Here is a 26,797-nt window from a genome sequence, read left to right on the forward strand (position 1 = left end):
GGATTATCTAAAGTAAGTCTTTTCTCTGTAATAATTGTAGGGTCTTTACCTTAAAATGTAAAATACCTCCAGGTAACTATTGTTGTGATTCGGTGCTATATAAATAAATCTGAATTAAACTGATAAAAAGATCAAATTAAACAAAGCTTAAAAGTTCTCCTCTCTCAGCAAGTTGCTCTATAATTCCTGAGCAACTTGACTACCTGACATGTTGAGGGATGTCTGTAAAATGCTATTGAGTGCTCTGTATGTTCTGAAATGAAGCTAAATGGTGATAAATTAGGCTAAACTAAAAGTACAAATGACTAAACTGCACTTTTTCATTATTTTTATCTCAGTAAAAACTCATATGGGAACATAAACTGTATCTTTTGCCTCAGCTTTTATATATTTTATATATATAACATAACATATATAAACGACTGTAGAGGAGCAAGCCTTCTCTGGTATTGACGTCAGGACAAACACTGTACATTGGGAACTTCATGGCATGGGCTTCTATAGCTGAGCAGTTTCTGTACATTTAGATGATCCAGTAGTTTTGTTCATATGCTGTATTGCATTGTATAACATATTCACGTGTCTAAACATGCACACTGTCCTCTTTACAAATGCATCTCCCTGCACCTTCTATCCCTCCCCCCTGTCTTCCCCCCTCTCTCTTTCATTGACAGGGCTGAGAGGAAATTAGCATTGGCTCTTAATCAGCCTCCCCCAGCCCTAAATGTGCTGATGTGCAGGATGGGGTCATGCTAATCAGGTGCCTCAGCTCCCAGGCACATTGACTTAATACTACAAACGCTTATTAATCCCCCTCCACATCTCTCCCCTCCTCTTCCTCAATACCGAGCCCTTGCACCGTCCTCGTCCTGGCCGTGAGGCTCCCCCCTCCTCATCTACCTCGCATCAATCACACACAAAAAATATACAGTGTAAAACGATGTGTGCACAGACAACAGAAATTAGCTTTGGTGGCTAAATATAAAATTTGAGAGAGTGCTTGCACAGCTTTCATCCTGTTTCTGAAAGCTTATCCGTCTTGACAACACGCGTCGCAGGCACAATGCAATTCAACTTGAAATGACTGAAAAATGGATGCAGGTTCTACTCACTGGCAATTGTAAAGTGGCACAAGAACATTAGAGTTATTCACAATTGATGCTGAAGACCCCTCTTATTTATGTATTGTTAATTTTTGTATGTTTTTTATTTAAGTCACTTTAAGCAAAACAACAAAAATTAACTACTTGTGACTGCATATTAGCAAACATTGGAAGTGAATGACGTCAAAAGGACCATGAAAATACCCAAAGTCTCACAGGACAGTTTCGATACACCCTGAATAGGTTACCAGCCACCAGCAATAATATTTCACATATGGTCTACTTAGAATCACCAATTAACCTACCATGCTTGTCTTCGGACTGTGGGAGCAAGCGGGAATGCAGAGAGAACCCACGGAAGCACATGGAGAACATGCAATTCTAAACAGAAAGACCCCAGCTGGCCGACAGATTTCAAGCAAAAGCCACAGCTTGTGTTAGCAGAACCCCCCCCCCCCCCCCCCCCCCCCCCCACCCACAGCTAAGCTACAGTTAGTCACATCATTTGAGGATCTTCCACACTTTTAATCTGTTTCAAGTCACAGCTGAAGGATGGTAACGCAAAGATGGACCATAGATAACTGCATTAATGCAGACTGTCAGACAGCTTTAATGAAGTGCTGTGAGATGGTAGAAAGAGGGCCGAGTCCACAACAACAGGAGGTGGAGTCAAGCAGCAGACTGTCACATAGGTTACTGGGACTTGAGTCCCATGTGAAACAAATAGCAATGAGAAAGTAGGTTTGAATGATTCAGAGTTTCACATAATCCTTATTTACCTTAAATGGGACTTGATGCTGTTTGTCAGGTCATTCACTCACTGACACGAGCTGTTTTTGCTCTTCCCTTTTTGAAGCCACACAACTTTTAAGTCAGGCTAATCAGAGTCAACTCTCTATCTGAGATCACCAAGAATATCCTCTCCCATCATACATCATACAGAGCAGAGTAGAAAAAAACTCTCCTGAAACCTGAACTTTCTTTTTCATGCTGACCTCAGTACTTGAAATGTTTAACATGGTTAGCATGCACATCCACCTCTATGACTTTATATATGACAAAAAATACGAAAAAGCATAATATGACTACTTTAATGACAACATTATCCATGCCTTACCACTTTTTGGTACAAAGCTTTTTGTCATAAAATTGGGCCCTGAAGGCATCATTTTTTTAAGTGCAGCCCTAATGTGCATGTTATGGGTGCACAATGGCAGCGGCCCCCAACCTTTTTTGCGCCATGGACCGGTTTATGTCCGACAATATTTTCACGGACCGGCCTTACGGTGTTGCGGATAAATACAACAAAATAAAACCAGTACCGGTACCAAAAAAAAGGAAGATTTATTCATAACACACGAGAAAAGACCCAGGGAAACTGAGTTAATGATAAAAACGATAAAAAAAAATAACGATAAAAAACGATAAAACCCCTGAAAACCATGAATTTCACACCTGAGCCTCAACTCTCGGTCCGTGGCCCGGGGGTTAGGGACCGCTGCACTATTCCCTCTAAAATAGCAAAAACTGTTATGAAAAACATTTTTTAATTGCCAAAAAAAATGGTTTCCCAACCATTTTGCAGCATAAGTAAGTAGTGCTGAATTTCCCAAGTTTATATTTTGATGTAAACTCAGGAAATTAATCATGTTTTTGCTCTTTTGACTTATTTTTTATAAAGTTTCTAGAGTTTTGTACATATAAAATTTGGCTAATTTGGTTGACAGTTTCTAAAAAAAACTCCTTATCAAGCCTTTTAAAAACATCAGTTTCTTGTATTTTTGTTTTGTGATAGTTGAGATTATCTGATCTCTGTGATGGTGACCTTGGCGCACGTTTAAAAAAGAAAACTCTGAACAGGTTTACAGCACATATTAGTATGATAGGGATGCAAAATCTTTTCATGGATACGCTCACGTTTTGTTGTTTGTTTGAAACACTGATTTGAACCACCAGATGACAAAGATCTGAATACAATCCCATGATCTTCTCATATTCACCCTGCTGTCATTAAAGCCAAGCAGTTCTCCTACCGAGCACTGCACCGTCACATTAACATACCAACGCATGCAGGCCGATCCGTGGTGGACTGTAAAAGAGAAATCAGTTCATGTGACAGGCCTGCTCTCACAGCTAAAGTTCCCTTCACAGAACACATTTCAATTACTGTAATTACCCTCCACTCCACTGCTGATGTCCCCACAGATCACGCCTCAATGTGTGTGTGATGACGTCTGGCTCGCTGCCAGACCTTAGCATGACCAACAGCACACATGCGGGGAAGGAAACGCCCCACTGAGCTGCCTCAAAACAGGTTTGAAAGTATACATATATCATGAGCAGTACAAAGCTTGTGTGCTTGCAGCTGCTTTATAAACCCAATATTTTAATCAACATTACAACATATTTTACTTTAAATAGATTTGATGAAAGTTTGCTTACATCATGCATCAAACTGGAATCAAGAACAACATACAGAGGCATGATGTGGCCAAAACGGTGCTAAGAATCTTTTCACATGGAGACAAAAATGGTCCCAAAGATCAAGATTTTATCAAAATGTCAAAGGTTAACTACACAGTGATGTCATAAAGCTTTGCAAAAACACATTTCAATACATTCTTCAAAGCTATAACTCAAAAACAGAAGGGGACATTGTTACCATGTTTCCTGTGTGATCACATAAAAAAACAGAGATATATGAACCAAACTGTGCTGCTCCTCAGGTTTCCTTAATCCTTGTTGCTTAACTCATCTTAATGTTCTTCTCAAAGTTTCTACACACATCTAGAAGCTTGAATGATGAATAGATTTACTGACTTGTGTTGATCAGAGTGTTAGATACTGTCAGGGTGGAAAATCTATCAGAAGACTTCTAATGCAACCAGGAATGTCCACAATACCTGATTTAAATATGTTCGCTGGCACCTCTGGACTGTTTTCAGTGAGTATACTATTTATAGATCTCTCTGTAGAGATCCCTGATATCTTCTTTCACTCGTGCTGAATCTCCTCCAGATAAAAACTAATCTTTCATCTTGATTTTCATTTTTTTGGGAAGTGGATGGTGTCACAGGTGATCCAGGTGGTCCAAAGATTACTGAGAGTTCATTTACAATGAGCAACAAGGACACAGAGTAAAGTTCAGATCGTTTCCTCTGAATGGTCTCCATTAGGAAGGTGCTTAAGACGTTAGAGTGGAACTTCTTGTTGACTGCAAGCTCCTGGAAGATCAGTTTAAGAACTAAAGAGCATTATCCTGGTCTCCTCACCTGAGGTTCTGCTCTGAAGCTTGGAAATTGTGAGCTCTAAAAATCTAAAAAAGCAATCTGAAAATAGCTGCTGTGCTGAAAACTGTCAGAGATGATCTTAATGGGAGTTTAGCATAATCTAAATGGCTGTTTCACAGAACTTTTTGATCATCTACAAAGCAATGGGCAATAAGCCTATCATACTCACATGTCACAAAACGAGGAACCTGCTATTTACACAGCGTAATAGTACTAGATGTCTAAAACTCCACGCTATACACAGCATCCCTCTGAAATTAGTGTTAAGACCCCTGTTCTTTATAATTGATCTACTTCCTCTTTGAAATATTCATCATTCTGGAATACAGTTATATTTTTTTATACTTTATGTGTCTACAAAACCCAACACCTTAAGGCATTCACCATCTGTATGATGATCACTGACAGTCAAACTAAACAATAAATAAAGTGACATCATCCTCAACGGTTACTTTTTACATAGATGGCTGTCCAGTCCACACCTGCCCCCATTTCAAAAGTCTTGGTGTGGTCTTGGATAATACTCTTCTTCACTGTCAACATCACTAATGCCTCATGTTTAGCTTACTTTAGTCCAACAAGACTCCGCCCCTTTCTTTCTCATACCCAAACATCATAGAACTCAAGTAAAAATATCCAATCCCTATATATAGAAAAAAATGTTTATTAAGATAGTTATATTGCTCTCTTTGCAATGAAAGAGCCTGCAAACAATTCTTTTGTACTTTTTGTGTAATGGCAGTAAAGATTCTGATTCTGAAGTTCTCACGTAAGATTGCTGTAGTGCCATTTTGGTCTTCTTAAAAAAGATTCAAATTTGACAGAACCTCTCCTCATCCAGCATCACTGGCTCCCCATTCTCCAGCACATCCAATACAAGAGTCTGCTCGTCCCTCTCAAAGCCCTCCATGACTCCATGACAGAGACAACAGGCTAAGGGCCACATAAGTACCTCCTGCTAAACGCAAGTCAAATTGAGTTGAATAAAATCATTGTAATTATTATGTAAACTACAGAAAAACTAAATACTTTCAACACAAATTACCTTTTACTTAGAAGCTCAAATCCACAAATTTATCTCATACGGAATTCATGTATTGAACCAGTTTCTTCTTTAGTACCCAGAGGTATTTTTTTCTCTTTTGATTGCATATGGATCAGCTTTCTCTCTGTCTTGCATCACTGCATGAAACATTTTCACTTTGGTTATGTGCTGCACAAAAAGCCCACAAACTGTCAACACTGACCCTTTTACCGCTCAATGTTTGAAGATAAAAAGAAGGCGCGTATTGGAAATTTCAGCCCTCACAACTGATGAATAAATGTGTAAAACTGATCTGAGAGGGTGTGGCCGTCTTTTCAAATGTCCCGGTGACAGCGGACCACTGTGGCTCGTCCCGCATACGCTAATCTCATTTTAATGTGAGGACGCACTTCCTCACCTCTGTGTTTTACAAGCTGAGCTTCCTCTATATTCTCCCTTAATAAGATATAAAGTTAGAGGGCTAACATTCACTCGGTCACCCAGGACAAAAATGATTGGCTATTAATTTATTGGCCCGTGTCTAAGCACTGTATGTTTTATGTATTAGGCAACGGATTCCTTATTTGTTGCCTTGGATACTGCAAAAAGTACAGGATGCTCAAGGTCAGTGTGACCAACTAGGAAGCTGCTGAAGCAAACACTCAGGCTGGATACTAACTACCACCACCTATTAACATATTTTATACCCGTTTGATAGCCCATCCCTCCCCTATCTATCTCTACACACACATACACAGACACTATCAAAACTCATACTAGAGACTCACTGCACTGCTCTGCAAGCTGGTGTGATTGCTACCCCCTGCCTGTGCCCTACAAGCCCCTGTGTGTCCTCCCCCAGACCCATTGATTTTATTGGGCGACACCAAAGCCAGTTTAGGCCAGCGTCCAGTCTGCCGCAAGGCCTTAGGGTGACATAGGCCATGAGAAGCCTGTCCTTCTGTCATCAATGTCAGCGAATACTTCCAGATCAACGCATGCAAGCAGAAGACTCAAGGCTGGATCTGGACAAACAAAAAAATCTGTGATTAAAGTCTCCTCCTAAATGGAAAACATTTTGCATGTGATATTCATTGACTTCACATGCTGAAACTACTCGACTGTGGGCCACTGTAAATAAATAGTGGGCGCTCACAGCTGTGCCCTCATTCTACAGTGTACACTTATCAGACTAATACATTCACACAGAAAAAAACAAACAAACTTGAATTGAATGTGGGATTGATCTTTGAAGAAACAATACAAGAAAAAAAAACAGAAATACAAATGGTATTATTGTTCTTATGTAAACCTACAATAACTGATTTTTGTAAAATGGTATAAACACAACACTGATTCATAAACTCCTTTTTAAAATGTGATATGTCTTCTAAGTTAACTGCTGTCATATTTGTAACAACCTCATAAACAAATAAACTCAGTCTGACTCTATGGCTCATTTGTACTATAAAGACATTGATTTTTGTCACTTTTAATTATTGACATTCTAAAATATGTAAATTAACATGATTTGTGAATAAAGCAAAATCAATGTCTAATCTAGAGCTAAGAACATGCCAGTATTAACATTTGCATTTAGTCTGCTTTAAAATGATTTTACAATGCTTAATGTTTTGCATGTTTTCAATGATTTATAGGTTGGATATGTAACTAGTTAACTAAGTAAGCTAATACTGAAATTCAAAGGTATGCATGCAAATAATCTTCCAACCACCTTAAATTTATATTATAAGTAAATAAGTACAATTAAAGACATTTTAAAATTATTAAATGCTTATTGCTTTCTTAAAAAAGTCCTACTTTTACCTGAAATTTGGTCAACTTGTAGATAAGAAGTATCAGGAACAAAAGACCTCAACATCATTGAAGCAGTGTGGTATCATCTCAGCAGAGAACTCACTAAAAGGCAGCCAACAGCCAAGTTTTTTTAATGCTCTTCAAGAAGTCTGGAGAACTTTTTTTGAAGACTGCTTAAAAAAATTACAAGACAGCTTGCCTGAGTGGGATCAGACTGTGTCCTTCAAGCATGTTGTATGAACTCTGCTTTTTGCTTATATGTTATATTTGATTCCATAAATCGCTTCACCTATTGTGGGATGGCTCAAGACTTTTGCACAGCACTGTATATTTATCTGTTCAAATTTTAAACATCACTTGGTTTTGTGATGATTAAATTGAGGTGAGTAAAACATTCTCAAAACTGCTACTGCAGAAAATAACAAAGGTTTGGATCATATAATCAACAGTTTGACTAATTCAAAAGTTGAAGAGAGCTTGAGACACCGGCAACCATAGTCAATTGTCTTCCAGGGGCCAGAGCAGGCGACATTGAAGGAAATTTAAAACTGCTGGCTAAGGGTAAACGTAAATTCAGTAAAATCATAATTCACGTCGGCAGTAATGACACCCGGTTACGCCAATCGGAGGTCACTAAAATCAATATTGAATCGGTGTGTAACTTTGCCAAAACAATGTCAGACTCTTTTCTCTGGTTCCCTCCCCAATCAGACCAGGAGTGACATGTTTAGCCGCATGTTCTCCTTAAATTGCTGGCTGTCTGAGTGGTGTCCCAGAAACGATGTGGTCTTCATAGATAATTGGCAAACCTTCTGGAGGAAACCTGGTCTTGTTAGGAGAGACGGCATCCATCCCACTTTGGATGGAGCAGCTCTCATTTCTAGAAATATGGACAAATTTATTAAACCCCCCAAAATATGACTATCCAGAGTTGGGACCAGGAAGCAGAGTTGCAGTCTTACACGCCTCTCTGCAGCTTCTCTCCTCCTGCTACCCCCCCCCCCCCCCCAAAAAAAAACCCCATTTCCATTGAGACTGTGTCAGCTCCCAAAAACACAAAAAATAAATTAAAAACCAGCAACAAACAACTTAAACATAAACAGTTACAAAGAAAGAACAATACAGTATCCACATCTGAACCAAAGAGTAAAACAGTGAAATGTGGATTATTAAATATTAGGTCTCTCTCCTCCAAGTCTCTGTTAGTACATGACTTAATAATTGATCAACAAATTGATTTACTCTGCCTTACAGAAACCTGGTTGCAGCAGGATGATTATGTTAGTTTAAATGAATCAACACCCCCGAGTCATTCTAACTATCAGAAATCTCGAAGCACAGGCCGAGGGGGCGGTGTGGCAGCAATTTTTCACACCAGCCTATTAATTAATGAAAGACCAAGACAGACTTTTAGTTCAGTGAAAGCCTGATGCTTAGCCTCGTCCACCCCAGCTGTGAAACTCAGAAACCAGTCTTACTTGTTATCATCTATCGTCCACCTGGGCCTTACACAGAGTTTCTGTCTGATTTCTCAGACTTTATATCTAATTTAGTTCTGAGCTCAGATAAAATAATTATTGTGGGTGATTTTAACATCCATGTAGATGCTAAAAGTGACAGCCTCAACATGGCATTTAATCTGTTATTAGACTCAATTGGCTTCTCTCAAAATGTAAAAGAACCCACCCACCACTTTAATCACACTCTAGATCTTGTTTTAACATATGGCATAGAAACTGAACATTTAACAGTGTTTCCTGAAAACCCTCTCCTGTCTGATCATTTCCTGACAACATTTACTTTTACAATAATTGATTACACAGCGGTGGAGAGTAGACTTTATCAAAGTAGATGTCTTTCTGAAAGTGCTGTAACTAAGTTTAAGAATATAATCCACCCACTGTTATCATCTTCAATGCCCTGTACCAACACAGAGCAGAGCAGCTATCTGAACGCTACTCCAACAGAGGTCGATCATCTTGTTAATAATTTCACCTCCTCACTACGTACGACTCTGGATACTGTAGCTCCTGTGAAAACTAAGGCCTCAAATCAGAAGTACCTGACTCCGTGGTATAATTCTCAAACACGTAGCCTAAAGCAGATGACTCGTAATCTGGAGAGGAAATGGCGTGTCACAAATCTAGAGGATCATCATTTAGCCTGGAGAAATAGTTTGCTGCTTTATAAGAAAGCCCTCCGCAAAGCCAGATCTTACTATTCGTCACTGATTGAAGAATAGAACAACCCCAGGTTTCTCTTCAGCACTGTAGCCAGGCTGACAAAAAGTCAGAGCTCTTTTGAGCCAACAATCCCTTTAACGTTAACTAGTAATGACTTCATGAACTTCTTCACAAATAAAATTTTTATCATTAGAGAAAAAATTACCAGAAATCATCCCACAGATGCAATATTATCTACAGCTACTCTTAGTACCATTGATGTTAAGTTAGACTCTTTTTCTCTAATTGATCTTTCTGAGTTAACTTCAATAATTACTTCCTCCAAACCATCAACGTGTCTTTTAGACCCCATTCCTACAAAACTGCTCAAAGAAGTCCTGCCATTAATTAATTCTTCGATCTTAAATATGATCAACCTATCTCTAATAATCGGCTATGTACCACAGGCCTTCAAGCTGGCTGTAGTTAAACCTTTACTCAAAAAGCATCTCTAGACCCAGCAGTCTTAGCTAATTATAGGCCAATCTCCAACCTCCCTTTCATATCAAAAATCCTTGAAAGAGTAGTCGTCAAACAGATAACAGATCATCTGCAGAGGAATGGTTTATTTGAAGAGTTCCAGTCAGGTTTCCGAGCTCATCACAGCACAGAAACAGCTTTAGTGAAGGTTACAAATGATCTTCTTATGGCTTCTGACAGTGGACTCATCTCTGTGCTTGTCCTGCTATACCTTAGTGCAGCGTTCGATACTGTTGACCATAATATCCTATTAGAGCGACTAGAACATGCTGTAGGTATTACAGGTACTGCACTGCAGTGGTTTGTATCATATCTATCTAATAGACTCCAGTTTGTGCATGTAAATGGAGAGTCCTCTTCACACACTGAGGTTAATTATGGAGTTCCACAGGGTTCAGTGCTAGGACCAATTCTGTTTACATTATACATACTTCCCTTAGGCAGCATCATTAGAAGACATAGCATAAATGTTCACTGCTATGCAGATGACACCCAGCTCTATCTATCTATGAAGCCAGCTAACACACACCAATTAGTTAAACTGCAGGAATGTCTTAAAGACATAAAGACCTGGATGGCCGCTAACTTTCTGCTTCTTGATTCAGATAAAACTGAGGTTATTGTACTCGGCCCTGAACATCTTAGAAATATGGTATCTAAGCAGATTCTTACTCTGGATGGCATTACCTTGGCCTCCAGTAACGCCATGAGGAACGTTGGAGTCATTTTTGACCAGGACATGTCCTTCAACGCACATATTAAACAAATATGTAAGACTGCGTTCTTCCATTTGCGCAATATCTCTAAAGTTAGAAATATCCTGTCTCAGAGTGACGCTGAATGCATTTATTACTTCCAGGCTGGACTACTGTAATTCATTATTATCAGGAAGTCCTAAAACCTCGCTGAAAAGCCTTCAGCTAATCCAAAATGCTGCAGTAAGAATCCTGACAGGGACTAGAAAGAGAGAGCAGATTTCTCCTGTTTTGGTTCCCTTCATTGGCTTCCTGTTAAATACAGAATTGAATTCAAAATCCTGCTCCTCACATACAAGGTCTTAAATAATCAGGCCCCATCTTATCTTAATGACCTTGTAGAACCATATCACCCTATTAGAGCACTTCGCTCTCGCTCTGCAGGCCTACTTGTTGTTCCTAGAGTATTTAAAAGTAGAATGGGAGGGAGAGCCTTCAGTTTTCAGGCCCCTCTTCTGTGGAACCAGCTTCCAGTTTGGATTCGGGAGACAGACACTATCTCTACTTTCAAGATTAGGCTTCAAACTTTCCTTTTTGCTAAAGCATATAGTTAGGGCTGGACCAGGTGACCCTGAATCCTCCCTTAGTTATGCTGCAATAGACGTAGGCTGCCGGGGGATTCCCATGATGCATTGAGTTTTTTCTTTCCAGTCACCTTTCTCACTCACTATGTATTAATAGACCTCTCTGCATTGAATCATATCTGTTATTAACCTCTGTCTCTCTTCCACAGCATGTCTTTATCCTGTCTTCCTTCTCTCACCCCAACCAATCACAACAGATGGCCGCCCCTCCCTGAGCCTGGTTCTGCCGGAGGTTTCTTCCTATTAAAAGGGAGTTTTTCCTTCCCACTGTCGCCAAAGTGCTGCTCATAGGGGGTCATATGATTGTTAGGTTTTTCTCTGTATCTATGAAGCGCCTTGAGGCGACTTTTGTTGTGATTTGGCGCTATATAAATAAAATTGAATTGAATTGAATTGAATAGAATAAATACTGCTAAAAATAATATCAAGAGACTAAAATGCCTGCCTGTGACTAACAGTTAATTTCCTGCTCCAGCGTGGATCCACGGGCATCCACATCTCCTCCCCGCACATGATTTTTCCCTCTCATTGCTACACGTTGTTTGGTTTTAGTATTAGCAGATTGCATAACTAGGCGTTTTCTTCCTCTGTTTCTTCTCTCTCAGCTGCTTAGCACCCAGTAGAGCAGCCGATGATGGGAGCTCCAACACGGCATGATCTAAAAACCCAGTGGCGCTTTAGTGTGCCTCAGCTGGCTTATATAACCCCGTGTGGATGCGCAAACTGCCTTGCTATTGGGAAGGCTGGACTCACGGAGCAGACACACACGCGCACACAAACACGCACAGAGAGAAGCTACTGACATGTGGCATGCTCGTATGTATTTGTACATGCGTGGATGTCGGCATGAGGACAGCAGATCTGTGCATGTGCGGTGGAGCGGGGGTGTATGTTGAGCACAGTAAAGTCAGATTTGTCTGTTTTATGCTCGGCAGCCACATCACCGAATTTCTCACTCCCTCCTCCTCACTATGCTGTCTGATGACATCACCAATGTGTCCCCTTGATTTTGGACGCCGTGCTCGCCGGTGATGTCACTTCCGTCGGGCCTTCACCTGAAGTGACATCATTCCTGTTGCATAACTATCCCCTCTCTCCCTCAGCTGTGAGAGCAAAGGCAGCTTTTCTCCATCTTTGGCCACCCAGAGGCACCGTGAAACTCCTCATTATGGAAATGCCAGGTGTGTCCGTGAAAGGGAAAAGCGCCGATGTATAAAAGCATCACTGGGGTTTAACATGAAAGACACGCATACTGCATCCCACATGACCTTATCTTGCATACGGGATAAAAAAAAAAACCATGCAATGCTGCAAATCATCGTGACTGAGATGACATGAGGCACTGTGCAACTCCTGACATGTAAAACTATGAGTGTGAGGTGTGAGGGTGAAGAGATGCAGAGAGAGTGAGAGAGACAACGACCGAGAGAGGCCTGACCTATATAAGAAGGAGGCTGAAATATTTATGGATGTGAGTGTCCTAATTGGCAAGCTACTGGGAGCAATGCGGCCTTCTCCTCCAGTCACAGCCTGGGAAGAGGTTAACGTGCACAGAGCATCAGTGGTCTGAGGGCCAGACCGCTGCTTCTACCCCATGACTGTCATCCTCAGCCTGAGAGATGCCTTGTTATGAGTGTGATCTGCTTTTGTCAGGGCTATGGCATTGTTAGAATCATTACCAGAACTGTTATCGTAACCGTGGTGCATACGGGCGGGAACAACCGCTCAGAGCGCTGAGTCAAACGCAGCCTAATTGGCCGGGGTTAATATCCAGCACTGGCACACACCGTTAGGCTGTCTGTCAGGCCTCGATTACAATCCCTGCAGACGAAGACGAGAGGATGGACACTTTCTGACTTACAGTTTCAAATCACTGCAGGCTGCAGGGGGAATGAGGTCAACCAGGGCTCGGGACATTGGCATTTTTATGAAGTATGACAGAGCGTTAAAGCTGGCACCTATGTTTAATTATGATGAGTGTTAATGAAACGTAAAAATTCTAGATGTCAGTACTTACAGAAAAATATAGTTATATGACCAAGTCATCTACACATCTATTTGTAGCAAACTTTAGAGAGTAGAGTACAAATATTTTTTAACTCGGATGAAGCTCACACCCGCCTTCTGTATCAAGCTATTAGGCCTCATTTATTAGCAGTGCATATACGCAAATCTGCATGTAAATCAGTGATTTATCAATATTTCTGTACCTGAATTTATTTGCACGTTGCACAAAATGCGTTAGAAGTTCAAACCATATGTACGAAAAGATGACAAAGGCCTGGCTTTCTTTGGAAGTTTAAAAACAAATCTTGAATACTATAAAAATGAATACTTCTACTCCTTCTACTACTACTATTACTATTCAGAATGTTTATTTTTATTGCCATTTGTTCTTTATTTAGAGTTTTCCACAACACTATGAGACACAAAAACCTCAGGATTGCAATGAAATTAAAAAACAAAAATGTAAAGATTTGTAAAGAAAACAAAAAAGTAAGAGGGAAGGTCCTACACCTTTCCTTTTACTTTAACATTTATATTTAAACATAATTCATTCTTACTTACTTAAAATTATGTTGCCTTTAGTTAAAAAATGACAAATCGTTTCTGGATATTATGACTTAAAGTCTCATTTTCGGTCAAATGATCACATGCTTTTTGCCCTCAATCTGTCTTATGCTTTTTCTAGTAGTCTGTTAGTGTTTTCTCATATCAACATTGGTGCCAAAATTATGATTTTTTTCTTGAATTGCCGTGAGTGTCTCAGAGGTAATGATATTCAGAACCAAGGGGATGCAGTGGGGCACTTTTGCACACAGAGTGCACACGGAGAAGTTTGAGTAGTGCGAATATTTCCTGCTGTGCAATGAAGAACTGTACCTCCGTATCTACAGTTCATGAGTGACAGCTGCACCACACACTTCAGCAGAACAGAAACATGTACAGTCACTATCAGCTATCAGCAGGCCTGGAGCAGTCACAAAGTTACAAGTGTCCATATAAACTTTTCAGTGTGGATATGAGGACTCCAGCCAATGCGTTTCCAAAATCAGTATTACACTCCAAAAAAGTTTCTCTATGAAAGCTGTGTTAACAGATTGCATTACAAGAAAGAAGGCAGCTCATAAAAATTTCTTCTCTGTCCTTCCAAAAAAACAAACCAAATTAAATCCACTCAAAGAAAAAAGGATTTAAAGCTTAGGTGTGCTCATAAAAGTATTAACAATTAGTTACTGATCTAAATCTCTAAATTGAATTTCTTATCTTTTAAGCAAATACAAAGATTAATGGGACTATTGACCTAGTGATAGTAACAGCACCTGTTGTGATTTTTAGGATTAGCAGGCAAATGAGTCCGACAAGCATCTCTGTCTTGCTTGCACAAAGAAAAAGAGAGCAGAAATCAATGGGCTGTGTTTACAGGGTACACAGCCGACTGTAACACTGCACGTTATGTTACACACAGCCAAGCAGTAAAAACAGACGAGCTGCTTGGCAGGGCTCAGCCTGGCCAGCCTCACGCTAAAGGCAGGAAGAGACGGTGCTGACACACGGGCCAAGAGCAGAGACTGGCACCGTGCTCCAGTCTGAGCAAAAAGTGGAAAGAATTTCAAAAAGAAATTATAGAAGGAGAAGCAAAATTCCTGAAGTGATTTTTTTTCTCGTGTGGTCACTTTAAAGACAAACAGAAAAAAGTCACAATGTTTCTGTGTGTGAAAGTAAAGACTGAATATATACTTACGTAAGAAGTACTCAGATGGGTCTGCTTCATAATCTGTTTCCTCGGGAAAGTGGTCTATCTGTTTACACATGCCTTTGAAGTTTCCTGTTGAGTGAAAACAGAAAGAGGGTTCAGGAGAGCTCTAAACGAAACACTGCAAAAATCTACAACTGGAGTCAGTTTGATATTAGACAGACACGTCGACCTTTTACACTCCATATCATCAACAGACTATGTATCCTCAGTTCTATTGAGGAGGGAATTTGACTTTCCTCAACCAGTTACTACTGGTGTACCAGACTGAATCTAACACGTGGGCCATGCCAACATTACTTGTTTTGTTGTATAAGTGAAGTAGATAAAGGTAAAAACCGTTTTGCATGTTCATGTTTTTGTTCTTCAGCTTTTCTCAGTCTGACTTTTTAAAATATCATTTTCACAGCTCCACAACTTGGAGGACAGGTTCAAAGGTCCTTTTGGTCTTTACTGTAAGTTAACTGAATATTTTAGGTTTCAAACATGTACCTCAAGGTGCTTTATACTGTAAGGTAAAGCTCCTACAGTAATAAAGAGAAAACCCAACAATCAGACAACCCCCAGTGAACAAGCACTTGGCGACAGTGGGAAGGAAAAACTCCCTTTTAACAGGAAGGAAGCCTCCGGCTGATCCAGGCTTGGGAAGGGGCTGAGGGAAGCGACACAGGACAAAAGTCCCACTGTGGAAAAGAGCCAGAGTTTAATATTAACTATTAATTAAACACAAACTGTTTATGATCATGCACAACACTTTTGTTCTTTTAATGGTCAACACAGACAGTGTCATAACAGCTCATATGAGTGGACTGATCTCTTTAGAAAGCACACCTGAGCATCAGGCCTCTCTGGCAGCAGTTGGCAGCTTGTAAACAAGAGCTGTGCAGCTGGTGCGACCTGGAGCTGCTCCAACTGCCGTGCAGAGAGAACCTCATCTCTTTTTGGCTGACACCTCGCCGTTCAGGTATGCTGTCCATCCAGGAAACAGCATCCCTCTCCTCTCCCCTCCCTCCAGCTCTTCCCTGCCTGTCTGCTCCGTGCAGAGATCTGGCATTGATGAGGTCACTCAGGGTGACGTGGCGGGGGAGGCACCCATAAGGCATCCATTATGGTCACCTGCTGCTGCAGCGAGGAGGCAGATGCCTGGCCGTTTGATTGGACCAGATTAGTGTTTCATTAACTTCTTCATCTCCTTTCCCTCCAGTGTCCCTCTAATTAGGGGAACAGGTGTTGGTTACCATGGTGCTGAGGAGGTCTTGGCAGCGAGGCATGATGGGCACAGCGGGATGCAGTTATTGCTCTGTGAATGGCCCACATACAGCGGTGGGAAGGGGACCCCTGGTGATGACCACTCAGATATTAAAGAGAGCGTCACCTGACAAAACAAGCCATCAAAGCACCCTCGATCGACTCTCTCATCATGACCTGTGGGTTAGCGCCAGCTGTTGTCTGGTACGAGTATTGAATGGAGAAATGTTCATCTGATTGCCTCATTGTCACTTGTAAAGTTTGCCTACAGATGTAGCAAAAATACTACCATAATTCAGTAAAAATAAAAACGGGCTTATTTTGTAATGAATGAACATTCGCAGGTACTAACAAAGCCATTAAACTACTGGAAAACACGAGAAAATAGATGAGCTGATGCAATTTAAAAAGCACAGGTCAGACCTGAATGGTAAAAAACATGTGATATATGTGAGAATCACCAGTTCACACAGATGTTTTCTTTAAGGAAGTCTGGGTACCAGTGTTCAAAATAAAGCTCAATAAGAACTGCTTTTAAATTGTGTCGTATTTAGTCACTCTGCCACGTTTCTTTCATTTCAGCCAAACCTGAAACTATTTTGCACTTTTCCCCCTAAAGAATTTTTATATATAAGCTTTTATATATCAGGTTTTCTCTAAAGGATTAGAAAATCATTTAATTTAAATATCTATAAATATAATTTTTATAAATATCTATGGAAAATTTGCAGTCAGCCATTTGGCACGCGCCATATTCCCCTTCAGATTCCCCTTCAGAGTTCTGAAAGAGGTCTGATTACTAAGAAAAGAAGAGGCTATAAAAAGTTGCTAAAGAATGAGGTGAACTCCTTAAAACATTGATGTAGTCCTAATATTTAGTCCTTCTTTGACTAAGAAGTTACAATAAAAATACAACTGTAGTGAGGTGAAGAGAGGCTTTGTAACTGAAACTGAAACTCATTTGATCTTTGTGACACGGTTCCCTGTTAATCAGAAGATCACTAACTGGTCATAAAGGGATTTACATAGTCAATAACAATGCTCAGGCACTAAGGTGGTCAAAGTGTGTTAACAAAATATCCCGTACACCATTACATCACCACCCCCACCAGCAGCATCCTGACCCACTGATGCACGGAAGGATGACTTTATGCTTTTTACGCCAAATTCAAAGTACAAATTGAGAGTCGTCAGTCCATTCCTGTTCTCAGCTCTAAACTTTTATTTTTCTATTCTAGGATCTGCAGGATTTCTGAATATGGTCACCTATGTGGATCATTTAGACAGAAGTACAGAAGCTCCACCCACCTGGTGTTTATCAGAATAAAGTCAGCTTAATGGAAGAGGAGCTAAAGTTCACATATCACACGCTGGATGAACTGAGGAGCTGCACTTCTCATACAAAACTACTCTAATAAATTCAGACATTCAAAAGGTGTGAAACAGTGTACCACTCATTTATCGCTTCTAATCCATTAATAAACAACGAAATAAAAAGGATTTTCATCAACAGGCTCTGTGGCAAAGAGGGGGGAAGACAAAAAGAGAGAAAAGCAGGCAGAAAGACAATTAATGGGAAGGAGGAGGAGAGATAAATATAGGAAGGGCAGGTAACAGAGAGGTTTTGAAGGACAGCGAGGGAAGATGGAGCAGGAGGTGGAATACATCAAGTCTGAGTGTCAGTGTAATTGCTGAGCCATGAATAGGGCCTCCAGAGTTTACCGGTCCTCCACAGTTTTGCACTTGATGCTCTGATATATGATGTGAAGCTCCTCTTTGGATGGCGGACCAAATTTCCAGTCAGCTGCTGGGTGATTTCTTTTCACTAAAGATAACTGAAGCTGAAGGAAAATAATCCACCAAAGCTTCTGTAGCTTCTGTAGCATGCTAGTTTCAGTAGTGAGTTGGTGACTACTGCAGGTGTAACCTCACCACCTTCTGCAACTACTACCCCCAGTCAGTACCTCTTCAACATACCTGCTTAAAGAAGCTTTAAATAAGTTGCATTTCTGGGGGAAGAGAGGCAAGGGGGGACACACTTGTGCCTCCTCTCAGAGCATATTTCACTGAAAGATGACTTGTGTTTACATACGACTACATTACACACTCCCAGTGGAGCTGTCTGAGCAAACTAGCAGCAGCAGCAGCAACCCACAGAGCACCATGTGTGTGTCTTAACAGCGTTATCAAGTGGGTGTAAGATTTGGTTTGCAGCTGGCTGGCCTATCCACAGTAGTGTGATTTGTAATACCAGCTGTGGAGAGTGGCCTATTGGGGGAACCACTCCAATTAGCGTGCTGAAAGATTTATGTGACACTTAACCGCTCCAAACGGTCCTTTTCTTGTAAGACATGTAAACTCAGCAGGCTGGTAAATGTTTTATAATGGCATTTTCATTTCAGAGGCCTCCCCACGTGAGTGTGAATGCAGGGGCACAACGCGGAGCGATCCGTTTGGCCATTAGGAGCTTTGGCAGGGGGACTACTGGTGAATGGGAAGGTATTACTGAAGACTCAGGTGTTCAGTGGGTCAAAACACTTATCACTTTGAAGAGAAACACCTGTGTGCACTGAGCAGCTCTTGTACTTTCAGCGCAGTATGCCGAGTAACCAAAGAGCTCTGTGTTTAAAATCACAAGGCGGCTGGAAAATCATATTTTTCCACCATGAGCCAGGATGAAGGTACAAACATTTTTTTAAAAGATCCTAAATTCTTTAACAATGCAATGAAGTTAATGGTGTTTCCTGCAGAATTCAAGTTGGTGTTATTTTAAAAATTACAAAATAGAGTATTCTTAATTGAAACGTCACACATATTGCTTGCACAGTTCTTCTACACAGAGTGAAAAAAGTACAGTAAATTGCAGGTGATCTTGAAATAACTTCAGAAATACCTTGGCAATATTTTTCAGACAAAGCTTGTGTTTAGATTAATTGGTGCACAAACTGCAGTGTGTTGAGTACAATTTAACACATCCTGAACATAGTCAGTGCACCGCACTGCAAGCAGCTTTAAGGCGCATCCTCTCGAGAAGAGACTGCAGTGATTTAGTATTCAAAAACCAAAAAATGTCGGGGAAATTCAGTCACTTGTAGCAACAACAGGTAAAAAAAAAAGTGAAGTGAAGTGGGTGGTACTGAGTTAAACTTTTAACAATTTTCAACTCAGCAACTGAAGCAACTACCAACAGGAGCAGGAGGTGGTCAACACTAAACAGAATCTCTGAATGTTCAACCATCAGCTAAGATGTTCAGCGTTACAACAAAACTGGTGAAATCGATGTTTACTTTGCAAATATGCTCATGTCTAGCAGGTACGATGCTTCACCCTAAACTGAACTCCAACATGCTCTCCTTTCCAACTTTGCACTTTCACTGTGCCTTTATGTTGATGTAGATTCTCAATCCTACAGTTCATGGTTGGTTGAAGTGCTCAAGTCAAAGCAACTGGACTTCATTTGGTTCTTGAAGATATTTCACCTGTCGTCTGAGAATCCCAGTATTTACCCTGGAGTGGGTTGTCAGCTATTAACTATCAAGACCCAAAAGAAGCCAAGGACTTTAGAAAATTTCAGTATGGCTCAAGTCTAAACTTCATAAAGTCAGTGAAGTAAGTGGAAAAAAATAGCAATAGCGTGTTACTTAATAATATTGATATAATTATAATATTTATAATAATATTTTTCATTGAATAAGATGAAAAAGATTTATTCCCCAATCAAAAAAAGCTTCCTTCTATAGAAGCCTATGTGTGAGGGGCAGGGCATGCTGCAGGCCTCTTATATGCTGGAGCACCACGAATCAAACACACACTAGCAGACGAAACCACAAGAATGCACGGTTACACTTCACTAGTTGAATCTAACTTGTTTGCCAAGTTTTTAGCATGTATCTTGAATATCATGTGCATACCAGTGTGTATGAAATTTATTGTGCTTTATTTAGCTTTTTAGAGTATAAAGATCTAGCTATTAGCTTTGTAAAGTACAGCAGAAAGTATGTAGTATGTAATGATACCCTTTTTTAAAACAAACAATTAACAAGTCATCCATGAATTGCTGTACTGAATTAAATGACGAGGCGTTTAGTATTTTTTCATCCTGGACCAAAATGACTCTACTTATGGTTCAACAAGTACTACTGATTTTAGCCATATTAGCAGCTCAAAGTCAGGCCTCAAGCCAAAATGGGAACTGATCTTTCGCTGTAAAACACGCTGGAGGTTTAATGTGTGTTGTCCGGTGGATGTCAGTGTGTTTAACAAGGAGTAAAATTAGAGGAATTTTAATATAAAAACCAATTTCTCTGCAGAGAAGCATTATAACATGAAGGATGAACAGATAAAATGAAAAACAAAATCCTCAAAGGACTTCAGATAACTTAACAGAATAGATGAAAAATGAAACTTTCTGACACTTCTGAATATTGAAATAACCACAGCCTGCTCAGCCGGACTGAAAAGCAGCAAGTGACCATGATTTATTGAGCTGCCGCCATAAAACGATAGAGCAGGTTTATCTGTGATCTCTTGCTGGGAGTGAGCCATCACCAGTCCCTCCACGGACCCTTAGCTGTGGTTGAGGAAAGTCTTTGAGTGTTGTCCAGAGAGGGTGTTATCCTGACTAAGTCAATCAGCCCAGACACCACTGACCGCCGTTCCCTCCTATACTGGAAATGAGCTATGGGCTAACCCCATGTCCTCTGTGTCCCCTCCCATCCCCTGCAGCCATAAAGCACCTCATTACCACAGAGCCTGGAGTGGCAGAAACACTCAGGAGTGAAGTACAGTGTGTGTGTGTGTGTGGCAATGAGAGGGGGTAAGAAGGTGAACGTACAGATTTACAGTTGCCCACAGCAGCAAGGCTCAGGGTCTAGTCCTGAGGGGCCGGAGCTTATCCAGCCGGCATCAGGCTCATTTTCACGGCCCTTACACAGCACATACACATAACACCGAGGAGGAGCTCTTGTTGGTCTGGTGATGTTGCCATGTTGCTCTTTATTCAAGCTTTCCCCAGGGTGATGTTCACATTTAGGTGCAGGATATTGGACCAGCTCCAGCTGAGGCAGAGCTCAACCCAATGTGGATCTGTTCCAAAGTTTAGGTGTTGACTGGTTAAAAAAGGTCCGTGACGAAGCTGAGAAAGTTTTTCTAATGCCACTGATAGCACAAGCATGGGCCCTGGCCCCTGGTTATTACAGGAACAGGAAACACTAACTCCTATTTTCTCTCTTGCCATCATTCTCGCAGGCAGATTTCTGGCCTGCTGCTGAGAAATTTCTTCAAGTTTTAAGGCCGCTTTGAGTCATTTCTTCCTCCTCGACTGTGAGTTAATCTCCATTTTGCTGCATATAGTATGATCGAAGTCACTGCACAAAGCCTGACAGAACACACACGGAGGGATTTTAGCTTACTTTCCTTCTTTTTCTGAGTGATTAAACCAACATATCACACAACAGTATCATCAGCAGTAGGTGAGATCCTCAAATGCAGATGAAATAACAGTAACAGGGAACATGACCACGTATGATTCATCTATCTGGTTTTATATCCAGCGCAGAAGAGCATCAATATTCCTGCTTGAGCTTTCCAGTTATTTGACACATGAAGATCAGTTTACTTGTGTGTCTTTGGAGAAGTTTCATCTGAGAGAGCGACTCAAGGGGGATCACTTATCATTGGTCTAAATAAAGAGGGTTGAGTTGGACTTTCATACCTCAGTGAGAAGTGGGGAAGAAATGAGTGAAACCTGCTTTAAAATTTGCAGAAATTCCTCATCATTGGTTTACCAAGTTGAATCAAACGAATTTGTGCTAACAATTATCTTCATTGAGTAGCTGATTAATTTATCTGATATAAAAGAACAAAAAGCTCAGTTACACTTTCTACACACCCAAGATGACTCCTATCCCTCTTTTTAGCTGTTTACACAAATAGGGATGTTTATGGGATGGAGTCTACGCTGCTTACAATGGGTGAGGGACAGGGGACACACTGGACAGGTGATCAGTTAGGTCTATTACAGAGATGCAGACATCCATTTGCAATCATATCGGCCAATTTAGAGTAACACGTTAACCTAACGAGTCCCCCAACACTATTTTGCTAGAGTAGTTCTTTAAATACAAATTCATCTCATCTATCAAGCTGACTGAAAAGCCTCCCTATCGCTGTGTTATTTAAAGAGCATGATTTCCTAAAGTACTGCCTAACTTCAAACTAAGCTCTGTTTAAAATAAAGTGTTTCTAATAACAAAGAAGCATAGATGATATATGAAAGATCAGTTGTGTGGTCAAGTGAATCTTATGCAGAAGTGCCTACAACCTGCGGAAACTGCTCTGGCTGCAAAAAGCTGTTTATGATCCAATCTGTGGAAAAATGGCCTTGCTCTCTTTTGATCTATATGATGAGATTATGGTCTTAATAAGTTGTTGCAAGTATGCTTCAATACACCATGATGCTAGTTTTTAAAATCTGGTTCCTATAAAGAGTGAAACAGGGGATAAAGCAAGTTGTGATTTATAGTCTGTTTTAACTTGAGATTGACAAGTTCTAGTGTAAAAACGTGCAGTCAGTTTCAACCTTCACTCTGTTTTTCAAATTAAAAGTGGCCAAAATGCTGGAGATAGGGCGTTACTAACTGTTGATGGAATTGGACCTCTGCTTGCTGCCATAATGCACTGAAAACTATAACACTGCACACTGAAAAAAGTGCAATAAGCCAGATGCTGAATTTGCATATAAGGAACTCCCTATCTTGTAATTGTTATATATTGTTTAAGGAACCAAGGCTTATCAGTTTATCAGACTGAATTATGTTGAAATGAAACGGAGTAGTCATGTTTTATCTCCAGAAGCTCCGCCCCCCCAGAGCGGACTTTGCAGGAAAAAATGGCTGCTCCGCCCACCATGTTTTGTCTTGCTTTGGAAACTTAACAGCAGTCTAGAGTTCTTCACTTCGAAGGAAAATAAAATTTAAAGCTAAAATAATGTATATATGGACCTTTACTGAGGTAACTTTTTTTTTTACTGGTATGTGGGCTGGTTATTGAGCAACATGAAAAGCAAACATAAGGCTCCAGTTAGCTAATGTTGATCAATATCTAATGATGTGATGATCAAATTAGTAATAATCAAATGTAACGTGGGTTAAGATTAAACCTAAATAAACAGACCGTCACAAACTTTCATCGGTGTCTGCAGTAAGTGGTGGTACCAGCAGTATCTTAACAATTACACAGAACTGGACAAATCTTTCCTGGATGGCAGAGGAGAGAGACGTCCGGGTCACGCCTGCCCACACATGAAACCCTCTAACAGTGATCAAGCACGATAACTGCTGCCACATTGCTGCAAACTGAGACAAAGGTCTGATGAGACACAAACACGTAGGAGGTGCATGATGGGAAGGGGAGGGTGGGGGGTTGGGGGGCTGCAGGGGGGGTCAGGAGGACTTGACTGAGTAGGAGGTGCAGTTTAAAGAGAAAGAGTTAGAGACAGAGAGATTCAAGCCCACTTCTGATTTGCCAGTGGGTGGCATTCTCGAAAACTTTCCAGGCAGCCACTGAGTGCGTCAGCATCCAGAAACCCCTCCTTCCCCTCCTCCATATCCTCCTCCTCCCACCTCCATCCTCAGTCCCTACAGCAGCCGTTGCCATGTGGACATCAGAACCATTCGCTGCGGTTGCCATGGATATAGCTATCTGGGATCACATGGTTGGAGCCGGTGAGGTGTCTTTAACCCCTGGACACAAAGCGGCTTCAGTGACACAGCATGCAGTATTAGTCAGCAGCTGTTATAGTACCAGCACGGCAGCCTGTAAGCTAGCGCTGACTCCACACAGAGGCCTGCAAAGGCAGTCAGGTATGCTTGTGTCCTTTCGGGTCAAACGTATAAACTTACTGTTGGATTACACCACGGATGGAAAAAGATATATTGCTTATATGGGTCATTTAACTTCACAAATGAACACAAATGGTCTCCTCTAGTCTGCAGTTACACTATTGCGGCATTCCCATGTGGATGCATGCACAGGTATGAGCAAATAAATCCCCTGTGGATGAAAAGGTAATGGGTTCATGCATGTTACACATTGACATCATCTCCCTCCTAATGAACAGCCATCCTAGCAGCAATGACAAGATCCCTAATCGTCTTATTCATCATCATAATCACACCTTATTCATCCTTATAATCACTATATTCATCTTGGTAATGACCCTGCTAAGGCTGGGAGGCTCATGTGCACCATCGCTCCCAATACGAACACACACACACAATACTGGGTCTTTTTCCATGTCAGCACTGGAGCAGAACTGTTGCTAACACTTAAAGACGCAGTTAAATGACAGTTTATGCAGTTTTGTAACATATTTTAAATATGCAGATAAGGTATCACTGCAGTGAGGATCAGCCATCAAGAGATTTCATTTGATAGCTGCAAAATGGGGCCTGACTTCAGATCTGGATACAGTGAAGGCTTTTTTGCCTCCACCCACACCACCCTCACCTGTGTTGGTGAATCAAGGAGGCAGAGGAAGAGGCTCAAATGGCACTTAAATCACACACATTCAATTTTAGAAGTGCAAAATTGGTATTTTGTAAGCTGGCATCTAAACACAGCTCCAACCAATCACAGTACAAATAATTAATGTAAAATGTTTTTGTTCTTTTACAGAATGCCACTAATATCAATTCCTATATAATCACTAACTCCTCATTCAGTTTGTCTTTCATCGTTCTTTTTATAAACTGTAATTATAGTTTCTGATCTTTGCTTTCCAAATTGTAAGTGAAACTGAGCTGCTAATGCCAACTGATTTTGGGGGGAATGTAATAATTAATTTGTGTAACTAAAAGTTAAAAACATTGCACATGTACACACAAACTCACAAGGCTAAGAGAAAACACACTAAATGAATCTGTGAAATTTACCGATCTTATCTAGTTACATACATAAGGCTCAATTTTTTGTCGTTACCCACAAACTGTACGAAAAAAGCCTTGGTTGTTGTCACAACTATTTGGTTTTTGCACTACATTTCTAAAGGCTTGAACTTGACCACCTGGGTTTTTCTTGGAGCCTGAAGTTCTAAAGGGTCATTTGGATGAGAAGGTGGCATGGTATATTATCAGTAATGCTAGTTAACAAAGTGCATTCACAGGTTGCAAAATCACAGAATCCTGTTGCACTAACAAATACACAAATAGCACTAGAATTTTAATCAAAAAATCAAAGAAGAGCAGACTTCTTGGACAACCTGGTAGTTCGATTAATTTCAGAGCAAACCAATGCTTCAACATGGAGGAGAGGTCCAGTTCAGCTCAGTCACACAAGCCTAGTGACCAGTTGCAACCATCCGGAAACGTGCTCGTCATCTCCGAGCATGAAGTAAGGAGAGCCTTCAAGAGAGTGAACACCAGGAAAGCAGCAGGACCAGACGGCATCCCAGGTCGTATCCTAAGAGACTGCGCATACCAGCTAGCTCCTGTGTTCACTGAGATATTCAACATCTCTTTATCTCAGTCGGTGATCCCCACATGCTTCAAAGAGTCCATCATTGTTCCTGTCCCGAAGAAACCCCACCCTGCTTCTCTCAATGACTATCGCCCTGTAGCCCTCACCTCAGTAGTGATGAAGTGCTTTGAACGCCTGGTCAGAGACTTCATCATTTCTTCACTACCAGACACACTGGACCCACTACAGTTCGCTTACCGTCCAAATCGTTCCACAGACGATGCCATCTCTCATCTCCTCCACACATCACTCACTCACTTGGACACTAGAAGGGGGAATTATGTTAAAATGCTCTTCATAGACTACAGCTCTGCATTTAACACCATAATTCCCTCCACACTCACCACCAAGCTGGAGCATCTGGGACTCAGCTCATCTATGTGTCAGTGGATCTCCAACTTCCTAACTGGCAGACCACAGGCAGTAAGGATGGGCGGACATGTCTCAGCCTCCACCACTCTCAGCACTGGAGCCCCCCAGGGGTGTGTTCTGAGCCCCCTGCTGTACTCTTTGTACACATATGACTGTGTGGCCACTACCAGCTCCACCACCATCATCAAGTTTGCTGACGACACCGTCGTGGTGGGCCTGATCTCTGATAACAACGAGACGGCCTACCTGAAGGAGATTAGGAATCTGGAGAACTGGTACCAGAGGAACAACCTCCTTCTAAACGTCAGTAAGACAAAGGAGCTGATAGTGGACTTCAGCACTAAGCAGGAGAGGAACTACCAGACCCCCGTCATCAACGAGTGCCCAGTGGAGAGAGTGGACAGCTTCAAATACCTTGGAGTTCACATCACGCAGGACCTGTCATGGTCCTGTCACATCAACACCGTGGTGAAAAAGGCCCGACAGCGTCTCTACCACCTCAGACGCTTGAGAGACTTCCAACTGCCCTCCAAAGTGCTCAGGAACTTTTACTCGTGCACCATAGAGAGCATCCTGGCGGGAAACATCTTAACCTGGTTCGGGAACAGCACCATGCAGGACAGACGAG

The 26,797-nt window shown here is 41.1% G+C and overlaps 1 protein-coding gene across 1 annotated transcript in view; it reads right to left on the bottom strand.

Moving 5' to 3' along the window:
- The window catches only part of cacng2a (calcium channel, voltage-dependent, gamma subunit 2a), an 85,727-nt gene that overhangs the window by 16,917 nt on the left and 42,013 nt on the right, over window positions 1-26,797 (bottom strand). The window contains exon 2 of the mRNA XM_085454966.1: window positions 15,022-15,105. Within this exon, the coding sequence (XP_085311092.1) occupies window positions 15,022-15,105 (84 nt within the window). The remainder of the gene's footprint in view (window positions 1-15,021; window positions 15,106-26,797) is intronic.

The sequence above is a fragment of the Copadichromis virginalis genome, linkage group LG4 (genome assembly GCF_057382275.1).
Source record: "Copadichromis virginalis isolate Kocher_CV1m ecotype Utaka linkage group LG4, C_Virginalis_male_GT1.1, whole genome shotgun sequence".
Lineage (NCBI taxonomy): Eukaryota > Metazoa > Chordata > Actinopteri > Cichliformes > Cichlidae > Copadichromis > Copadichromis virginalis.